Source organism: Lotus japonicus, chromosome 3 (assembly GCF_012489685.1).
Source record: "Lotus japonicus ecotype B-129 chromosome 3, LjGifu_v1.2".
Lineage (NCBI taxonomy): Eukaryota > Viridiplantae > Streptophyta > Magnoliopsida > Fabales > Fabaceae > Lotus > Lotus japonicus.
Genome location: NC_080043.1, coordinates 25,167,443 through 25,177,952, shown reverse-complemented (window position 1 = coordinate 25,177,952; position 10,510 = coordinate 25,167,443). Strand labels below are relative to the sequence as shown.

Sequence of the window (10,510 nt, the reverse complement as noted above, 5' to 3'; positions counted from 1 at the left end):
ATCTCGACGAAGATTGGACAGCAATCTGTAAAGGAATGCAGTCCACCAAGCGAAAAGCAAAGCAACTAGTTCAAGGAATGCAGCCTTTCTTATCTCGATCGGCGAAAGAAATTTACTGAATGCAATCCATCATCCCAGCGGAATCAACACTTGGGCATATTAAGACAATCAAAATCAATAAAAGTATGAAGCACACATTATTGGTTTCAAATACTATTGATTGTTGATTAACCTATAACGCAGTTCAACGCTTCAGCATGAAACGCAAAGCATACTAATCCAAAGTCTGGATAAAAGAAATATCAGTGCCGTGTAAAGGAAAAAAGGCTGAAAACAATATAGACCGGAAAGGTATAATTACAAATGATTGAAAATGATTCTATTAAAAGAGAACAATTGTTTGGAGAAACAATCACAGAGGAAGATGTAATTAATTAATTAATAACTAACAAAGAAAATTAGAAAAAGTGCAAATATACATGTAATCAATCTTCTTGGTCATAAATGGTGTGCATCTCAATCAGAACAGAAAATGAGACATTGTTTGGGGATGGAGATCTCAAACCTTCCATTGCTTACTGCTTGTGGTGTTGTTGTTTTGGTTGTTATTAAGGAAGTCAATAATGTCCAACACGGTACTCTTGCACTTGGGGCATTTGGGATTAGGATCAGCTGATGATAAAAAAACATACATAAGGCAATGAAGACAGCCTGCCAGAAACATGTCCTTTGTTGTCTCTCCATCATCACCTTCAGAATTAGACACACATGAACCCTCCGATGAAGAATTTGCAGCCTGCAGTGGCGGCGACAAGCTCAGCTCAAATTCCAACCCTGCTCTTTCACTCATCTCTAGTCTTGTGAAGAATCCTTATAATTCCAATGGCTATATATGAAATAAGGAAAAGAACAATTCATTATACATGTACACACATATAAAGTATGAAAGGAATAGAAGTTATGGGATTAATTGATCTAAATTAACTCATACCTTGTATATGTATGACAAAAATTGCAGGACAATTTGAGTGTTGCTAGCTAGAATAATTGAAGAAAGATTAGTGGTTGAATGAACTTAGCAACAAACATCTAATACATAGATATTTTGAGCGAATAGGTTCATTATATAGTGGATTTGAAGGGAAAGGAAACAAAGAGGAAAATCATCGTGATCCGTTCATACGGGGTAGGAGGTTATTGATTGACTTTTTTTTATGTATTTAAATGTCAAAATTAATTGTTGCTATAAGTGGAGGAGGAAGCCGCAATAATGGAGAAAATGTATACCATGATATATGCACGGAATTCTGCAGCGCCACCTACTACTTCATTAATTACTTCTCATAAATTCACTCGTTTTTCAGACTTAGTGATTGTTTCAAATTTGATTTTTTTATAACATGTGGAAAATTAAACAACTAAGAAAATTTGATTATCTTTTAAATCCACAGCTGACTTTTTACGTCAATAATTTAAATTTTTTTCTTTTCATGTTAATTTATATTTTAAATTATAAAATAATTATACTTTATAAGATATGTTTGCTATTTATTAAAATTTCATTTTCATCTAATTAGGTCGATAAAGCTCTTATAAAGTGAGATTACTTTAAAAGTGAATTATATTTGTCCTTGTATGATAGCTCAAGTGATAGGAGTTGGAGACATATGGGTTGGGTAAGGAGAGGTCCATGGATCGATTCCTGATGAGTGCAATTTAACTTTCCGATGTACCAATAAAAAATAACGCTAATTCATAAAATTAAACTATGTATTTATATTTAGTTTGTTTTTCAGCTATTATAGACACTGCTGTATTATTGTTCTCTGGTCTAGCAGAAGGATAGAGTTGGTTTGTCTTAAATGACATCCCTTCATGTGATGTTAGTTGTGTTGAGCATAGACAAGAAAAAACTAAAAAAGTCTCCGTATTTGTTAACTATTAAATATGCATAAATCTGATGAACTTGGACATATTGACCCGCAAATTTAGATGTTCATCCAAACCATAGTATGTGATATTTTGTTGTGTATAGCTAAAGAGATCCATAATTGCCGATTTGCCATATTTGACCATTCCCCAGTTAGAGAGTTGGACAAGTTACATACTGTCATCACAATTTAATTCCTAAATTTGGTGTCTCTTCATTTGGTTGAACAGTTATTGTAGTAATGTAGTATTAACCATACATGCAAATTGCAAAGCCTTCAACGGAATAGGGTGTTTTTATATCCCATTATCAACATTTATATATATCTTTATAAACATTTAAAAAATCTCACATATATCTCTGTAATACACTAATACTTAACATTTAAAAAGATAGATAAAAACAATTTCAATGAGACATAAGAGAATTTTCACATGGAAGATGATCATAATTGGTACTCAACCACTTTTTTTCATATTGAATTAATGTTCCTTAAAAAAATTAATGTTTATTCAACTGCTAATCACGTTTTTGCACTCTCATGTTGCGTGTATACATATTTATACCAACGAATCAACCTTCATTCCACATCCTCAAAGTAGTTCTTAATGGTTCATGGTAATATAGTATTGGATAAATTCTATGTGAACTATGTTAAAATTGGTTCGCCCATAAATCATATTTTTACTACTAGTATTTAGTACATGTTATTTACACAGTATACTCCTTATGTGCTAAAACTAATTGACATGTTTTTATTCAGTGACAAAGCCATATGTTAACGGACGAGTGATGACTATATACTTATATTAATCATAATTTACAATCTAAGTTAATGTTTGAATTATTTACAGGGTAAATTGTGTTAGGATAATTGTTCAATTAAGGAAAAATGCTAGTAATAATACACTTTTTTTTAATCACTCTTCAAATTCCATGCGATTAGTTTATGTTTTAAATAATAAACACATTTTTTTGAAAATGGAGCAAATGTGATGTTTAAAAAAAAAAAACAAGTTAGGGAGTGTGTATATAGGAATGTATTCAAAAGAGTGTGATAGTAACACTTTTGTAACTTTAAAAAGAAAACACTTTTGTACATAAAGAGAAGGTTGCTTAAAAATTAAAATATTATATGGCACATATAACTTCTAAACTATGAAAGAGATTTAAATTAATTGCACTTTTGGTCCCCACATCACATAAAAATTACCACGTAGGAAAAAAAAAGTTAGAAATCTGACGTTAAACTAAAAGGGGGCCAAAACTTTTAATACAGTGTAACATTTGAGACTAAGAATGCTATTATTAAAGTTTTGAGATGCCAATTGCACATTTACATTAAATTATTTGATAGACAAATGTTAGTTGTTAGTAAATTAGTCACTCCTCAGGGTTCGAACCATAGACTCTTCACCCTTCATCCCACTCAACCCTACCACTTGAGCTAACCCTTCGGAGGACCAAAAGTGCAATTAAGTCAAATATAAAACTTTTTATCTTTTCCCTTCCCCTTTTCACATTCTTTATCGATCCCCTTTCAGTTGTAATGCATGATTAAGATATGATTCATGAATACCTATAGAGTTTACCAAGATGCCTCATCCCACACCCCTCCAATAAGCTTCAACAACTCTGCTTCAACTCAAACAATCTCAACAAACTTGTTTTCCCCTTTCTTTTTTCTTCAATCTGATAACAAGATTTGTTGTGAGTTGGTTCAAGTGTCCCTTTTAATTAGGTAGACATTATAAGAAATTTAGATTCCGCAGCTGACCTAACTTTTAATTTATTGTAATGTAATGTAATGATAATAGTACCTACGAACATGTCAATTCTGTAAGATCAAGGTTTGATCAGTGGTTGTATCTCTATGTTTTGATGATTACAATTAAGGTTTGTGATGATGAACAATTGTGGTACCCTAACGTTTGTCTTTTTAAGTTGTGACAAACAGGTTCTGAATCTGACCCAAGCCTATTCGTTCAGAAGAAGAAGAACCAAGGGTTACTAAAAAAAGAGCTATTTAATCTATCATGTTCGTTCTGAACAGTGGAAAATACTTCAGAAGCTCTGAAGATGGAAGCTCTCAAGAAGATCTGAAGACCTCAAGTCAGAAGTTCTGAAGACCAGATGTTCCAGTGGAACGGTCCAGAAGCAGAAGACTCAAGTTCTGAAGACTTGTAAGAAGTTGGTTCTGAAGACCCAGGCTATTCTAGCTCTGACGATCAGAAGTTCTGAGGAACTCGTTCAGAAGCAGAAGTTGCATGGTCAGAAGATTCCAAGCTTCAATCTGACGATGATCAGAAGCTTCATCAACGTTCATCTGAAGCTCCTTCATCACAAGTCAACTGGTGAAAGGACAGGTCGCTATCACAGTACAACGTCGTACAAGTCTCAGTCTGTCCGCCACCTACCTTGTACAGCCTAGCAGTCTGATATTACAGAATTGCCACTCCAACGGATAAAACCCTAGCAACGGCTACATCACAAGTGTTGGAGTATATAAAGGCTGAAGAAAGAAGAAAGAGACTAAGAAACTCTGCTGAAAATATTCAACATATACGAACCATTCTCTTAGCATTATTTCTTCACTGTTCTTAAACTTCTGAGTTTACTATTCGCTTGTTAGAAGCACTCAGTGTAAACCCGAAACCTTTTACATCATATTGTAAAGTTCATCAAGAGACCAAGGTTGGTCGGATCTTGAGAGGACTGAATCAAGGTTGATTCAGTATTTAGCTAGTCTTAAGAGGATCGGTAGATCAGCTTCTTAAGAGGATACTAGTGAGAAAATCAGTGTACTGTTAGTCACTTAGCAGATTGCAAAGTGCAGTTGTAACATTCATTGATTTTAGTGGATTGCCTTCATCAGAAGAAGGAAGAAATCACCTTCACAGGTGGACTGGATTAGCTTGAGCTTTTATCTCAAGTGAACCAGGATAAAATACTCGTGTGCTTTACTTCCTATCATTCAGCACTTAGTTTTTATCTTTGAGTTTTGAAAAAGCCAAAAAAGTATACCCGAAATTCAAAAACTCTATTCAAACCCCCCCTTTCTAGTGTTTTTCGCACCTTCAAATTCTAAGTTGGGTATACACCTGAAGTGGCGATTAGATATACATCTACATTTCATACCACACCATCTACCATATCATTCATTTATCTATCTTCTCTTCATATCTCACTCATGGTGTGAGTGGAATTAAAGTGTGAATGATTCATTACTCTAATACTCCATTCACATTTTAACTCCACTCACAAAGACCAAGATAGAAAGAGAAGAGAGAGACTTGAGTGATATGATAGATGATGCAATAAGAAATAGAGAGAAAGATGAGAAGAAAAAGAGTAGAAATGAGATGAAGAAGAAAGTAAGTGTGATTAAGTCATTAGTCCATCACATATCATATGTCTCCCTTCTCACGTGTTCTCTCTCAAGATGTAGGGGAATTTGTTTGGTAAATGGATTATTTTTAAATTTTAGTAGATAAACTATATACTCTTGCAACAACAATTCTTTTCCCGTTGAAGGATGTTAGAAGTCTACCAGCCCAACAACAATTTTAGTATATAAACTATATACTATATACTATTTTCTAAGCCAGATTGACCCTCATGTTCGCACTCGGCGAGGTCAAAGATCCATGTCTGGCTGAGGCCTACCACATGCAGGGAAATGTGAGCCTTGGTAACTAAGGTCTACCACCGTCAAACTTAAGAGAAACAGCTTCAAAAATGAAAAACCTTAGCACAGATTATGGAAATGTGAGCCTTGACAATTCCACACCGCGTCCAACCTCTCCTCCCCCTTGGGAGAGGAAAGAGGGAGGAGGCTTCCTCCATCCGGCTTTCCTATTCTCTTACGGAATTTGATTCCATTGAACAGATTATCCATGCCTCTTTTGGCATCAAGGATTTGGGAGTTCTCAAATAGTATTTAGGACTTGAGGTAGCACATTGAGAGAAGGGAATCACACTATTTCAACGAAAATATTACCTAGAACTTCTTAATGATTCTGGCATGCTTGGTTTGCAAGCATGTTACCACACCAATTGATCCAAAAAACAGATTATCTGAGGAAGCAGGAGCTCATTTATCTTATGTTGGTGCTTGTGGAAGACTTGTAGGTTGCTTGCTTTATCTCACTACGACACGTTCTCACGCTACTCAACAATTTAGTCAATTCATGGCTCATTCAACTGAGCCACATCACAAGGCTGCAATTCGAGTTCTATGTGACCTCAAACGTGCTCCTGGTTTTGGCTTTTACTTCTCGCGCTCATCTTCATTGCAGCTGCTCGATTTTAGTGACGTGGATTTGGGAGGTTGTGTGGACCATCGTTGCTCCATTTCAGGGTACTGCTTTTTTTTCTTGGAAATTCATGTATGTTGGCGTTCTCCGAAGCAACACACTTTGGCAATCATCCTCATAGGCAGAATATCGTGACGTGGATACAGCCACTTGTGAGCTTCAGTGGCTTACTTATCTCCTTCGTGATCTCCACATATATTGTACCTGTAAGCCTACACTCTGATATGATAACCAGAGCGCATTACATATTACATATAATTGTGAATTCAGTGTTCATGAGTGTAAGAAACATCATGACATTGATTGTAATGTTGCTCGCAAACGACTTCAAACTGGTCTGATGAGATTGCTTCCTATTTCAGCACATGTCTACACAAAGGCTCTACTTCCTCTCCTTTTAGCCTCTTTCATTTCCAAGTTGACCATGGTGAACATTTTTCACTCGCCAACTTGCATGGGGATATTAGACAGTAAAGAGATAGTTTTATCAGTTACATGGCTGTCAGTATTTCTGTTATTTGTCAATTAGTTAGGTGAGTGGGTCATGGTACACTCATGTACATTGTTACTTCTAAGAGCTCATTTATTCTCCTAAATATACCTCGTAGATCATCATAGCTAATCATCAAGGAAAACAGAGTATTTGATTCATTCATTTGCTCTCATTACTATTCTCTGAAATTACTACATTTGACACTGATGACTTGAACCTTCATCAGCTATGTCAACAATGTACATGACGAAGACTAAACAACTCCAAATGAAAAGTTTAGAAAAACAGGCAGGAACTAAAATTATAAATTTTAGAGAAACCAAAAATAGTGCTTTTGACATCAAATAATAAGTTCAAGAATATATTTACCCCAATTATAAATTTATTATACATAAACAATTTTAAACAGAATTGCAACTGTTCACAATGTATTTTAACCTGTAGAGTGTACTTTCTCTTTTGAAGTAAAATTCTAAATCACCGCACAACCATTTTAAAGGATTAAGTATAAATGTATAATGCAATGTAAAATTCTCATTCGAAAGTTCTCACGATCTCAATGTTAACCCCAATCTGAGCAACATGACCCCTCTAGAAGTTACTATTGCATTATACATTTACACTTACTCCTATAGTGGGTCTAGATCATGACCATAGTGTCTGGTTGTATTTAGTTACTTAAGGGTTAACAGACGTCTTAAACATTTTACACTTTTCATTAAATGATGCGCGCCACATTCAGATAGGGAGCAAATCTATTACAACCTTCATATTCAAGGAATTAGGACAAATCTTTACAACTTGAGCATAAATATTACCATATTTGCTGCATTGGCTCAATCCTCTAATATTTGTTGTCGCTCAAGCTCAAGAATCCGCTCAGTTAAAGAGCTTGAAGTGCCGTTTGTAGTTCCATTGCTTCCTCTACACTGCTGCAGTTGTTCCTGGAGATGCCGCACGAGCTCATTCAGTCTTCGAATATTCTTCTCTTGCACTAAAATAATCTACAAGCAACATCCATTTACAGAAAATTTCAGTAAAATCTAATTAAAATAGCATGGTCCCAACAAAGAGTTTTCTATTGCAAAATTGGAGCTAGAGCATACGTTGTGAGACAAAATTGTAAGGTACAAACTACAATGTAGATGAGCCATCATAACTAAGACTGACATATTTTTTGTAAATGTCTTTACCACTTAGCAGCACTATTTACAGTTTCCAAATTTGCTTTACAATAATCTTCTAAAATACCGATTGATCAACATCAAAAGATTCAAATCAAAGCCTATACATGCATGACTATTCCCATAGTGAGACAACTTTATATAAGGCGTAGAAGCCATGTGTGGTTAAAATTCCATGAATGACTTGTTTTAATTGGAAAGAATCATAAGATGCAAAAGTACAACAGGGGTATTGGTATTGGATATGATATTATGATATATATCTGATACGACAATGCTACTATACATGAAAAGTATTTGATATTCAGTAACACAGTCTTGCTTGCTACGTCTCATGCAGATTCTACCCAGCAACCAGAGTGCTCATGCATCTCTCAAGTTGTGTTGAAATTTTTAAAGATTTGACCCAGTGTTTACGTTTGTAAGCTTTGCCAACATTTTCTGTTTTGTTGCATTGATATAGGCAGAGATAAGTTACTTCTCATGTGAAACAGTTAGAAGAAAATGACAATCCAAAGTAAACTAAGAGCTTCTTATCTTGAGACATATCGGAACCACTCACAAACAGTATTGAAGAGTATCCAAGCTGTATCAGAATTACACAACTCCTCTTATGATAAAATGCTTGTAAACTTCACAGATTCATGTCGATGAAGTATCCAGGCATATAGGTATTACATATACGAAGAAAATGCACATAATTGTGGGAGCTTGAGCACCGCTAAATAATGAATACAAACACAAAATTCCTCAATAATAAGCAAAATAGTACTGTTAAGCACATTAGAATTTGGGTTCGACCAAACTCTACCCCAAAAGCTAGGTTCATAGAAGAGGACTGTCTTCACATATATAAGGGTTGTCTTGGCCATATCTCTAGTCAATGTGAGACTTCTCAACAAGTACCACAGAAAGGCTAGAAGAAATTGGCTAACAATTGATAAGATGTAGAAAAGATACTCATCACAAATTGCTACCCTGTTAACATTTCCATTCAATTTTTACATGGACTACCAATCAGCCTATAAGCCAAGCAAGATCGATCTCTATTACAATCTAACCTAAACTAAGCAACATATAGCTTCCACCAACACTAATCCCAAATCATTTATCTTGATTTCAAGAAATTCATAAAGTTCTTAGCACACGGACTATCTTTAGAGACTTCAAGTGTGAGTAAAAAACAAAATTAAATAATGAAAAGTCTCACATTGGATGAAAAAAAAGTAGAGATATGGCCAAGTAGACTTATGGGTGAAAAAAGTAGTCCCCTCCACTAGTGTGGTTTCCTCTTTGTCCAATGTGGTGTATAAATATATATATTCACGCCTCCTCTCATGCTACAACACTAAGGGATAACCTCACCACATAACACTATCTCAAGACTTAGATTTTACGACACCATATAACTCATCTCATTGTACTGATCATATCAAGAGAAACATATATACATGAACCAAACAAAATAAGGATGAGCAAGATTCAAATCAAGACCTTCTCCTTTACAGTTTCTTCGGGCTTGGAAATCTGACGCTGCTTTTGGGAAACATTTGGATTGGAATCGACATCGGCCACAAGCGGTTGTTTCCACTCAAACTGTGAGGTGATTATAAGTATAATCAGCAAGAAGACAAGCAGCATAGGCCTCGACATGATTCCTAACTAGAGGCTCAAGCTCAACTCAAAACCTGTTTCGCATTCAAAAATCAAATTGCACAAAGAACAAACACTTGATTAGCTCAGAAATTCGAGATATCTAGCTCAAGTCATCGGAAGTCATAAAAAAAGTAAAAGTAACTAAAATTAGGGTTATGAAATTGAAGATTACAGTAACGCAGGAACGAAATCGAGAGAATTGGGTTTGAAATTGGAAGGAGAAGACTTACATATGGGTGTGGGCGAGAAAACCCTAAGCTCATTATAGAACGGTGGCGAGTTCAAGCTCCGCTGTGTCGGTGCGGCGGCGAGGAGAGTCGGAATTGGAAACGGAGTGAGTCACTCGACGCGACGCGACGCAATGCACAGAGAGAGAGACAGCAGTTTTGGATTGGAAGCTGAATGGAAATTGTTTGGGATGGAAGGCAAAAAGTCCAGAAACAGCAACGCGTTAACTGACACTGCACTGCAACTCGATGTTTCACTATCTTTCAACTTTTTTCGCATATGGCATCATTTCTATGAGGAAGCTGAAATTATTTATTAACTTATAAATAATGATAAAAACTTTATTCATTTAATATTTTAAAAGGGTTTTAATTGAACACTTCTATTTTCTTCTTATATTTTCCTTTTTAACATATTACGGGGACATTTTTTATAAATAACACAAAAAAACATTTGTTGAAAAATATTTGTCAAAATTGTGTTGTTTGTGCCATGTGGGATTTGATGTGGATGAGTGAGTTGAAATAAGTCTAAATTAATATTTGTTTAGACATTTCAAACTTTTGACTTGTCCAAACAAGTTAAAATTTTAACTTGTCTAAATAGTATATAAAAGAGAATCTAAAAGATGGCAAGTTTTGACACTTGGCATACATTAAAAGAGGTTTCAGCTTTTTTTGGAAGATTAAAAAAATCAAAAAGA

General features: G+C 35.0%; 1 protein-coding gene and 1 long non-coding RNA gene across 2 annotated transcripts; both read right to left on the bottom strand.

Annotated features, from left to right (window-relative positions):
- Positions 1–354: 354 nt before the first annotated feature.
- On the bottom strand, positions 355–1,347 carry LOC130749761 (uncharacterized). The gene is made up of 2 exons (XR_009023064.1): positions 992–1,347; positions 355–886 (listed from the first exon to the last, which is right to left on the bottom strand). It is a non-coding gene; the product is annotated as an uncharacterized LOC130749761 (long non-coding RNA).
- Positions 1,348–7,240: 5,893 nt separating this feature from the next.
- LOC130748256 (uncharacterized) lies at positions 7,241–10,102 on the bottom strand. Its single transcript, XM_057601442.1, has 3 exons — positions 9,810–10,102; positions 9,418–9,611; positions 7,241–7,743 (listed from the first exon to the last, which is right to left on the bottom strand). The coding sequence occupies exons 2-3, from the start codon at positions 9,574–9,576 to the stop codon at positions 7,576–7,578; spliced, it is 327 nt and encodes a 108-aa protein (XP_057457425.1). The 5' UTR covers positions 9,577–9,611; positions 9,810–10,102; the 3' UTR covers positions 7,241–7,575.
- Positions 10,103–10,510: the final 408 nt, after the last annotated feature.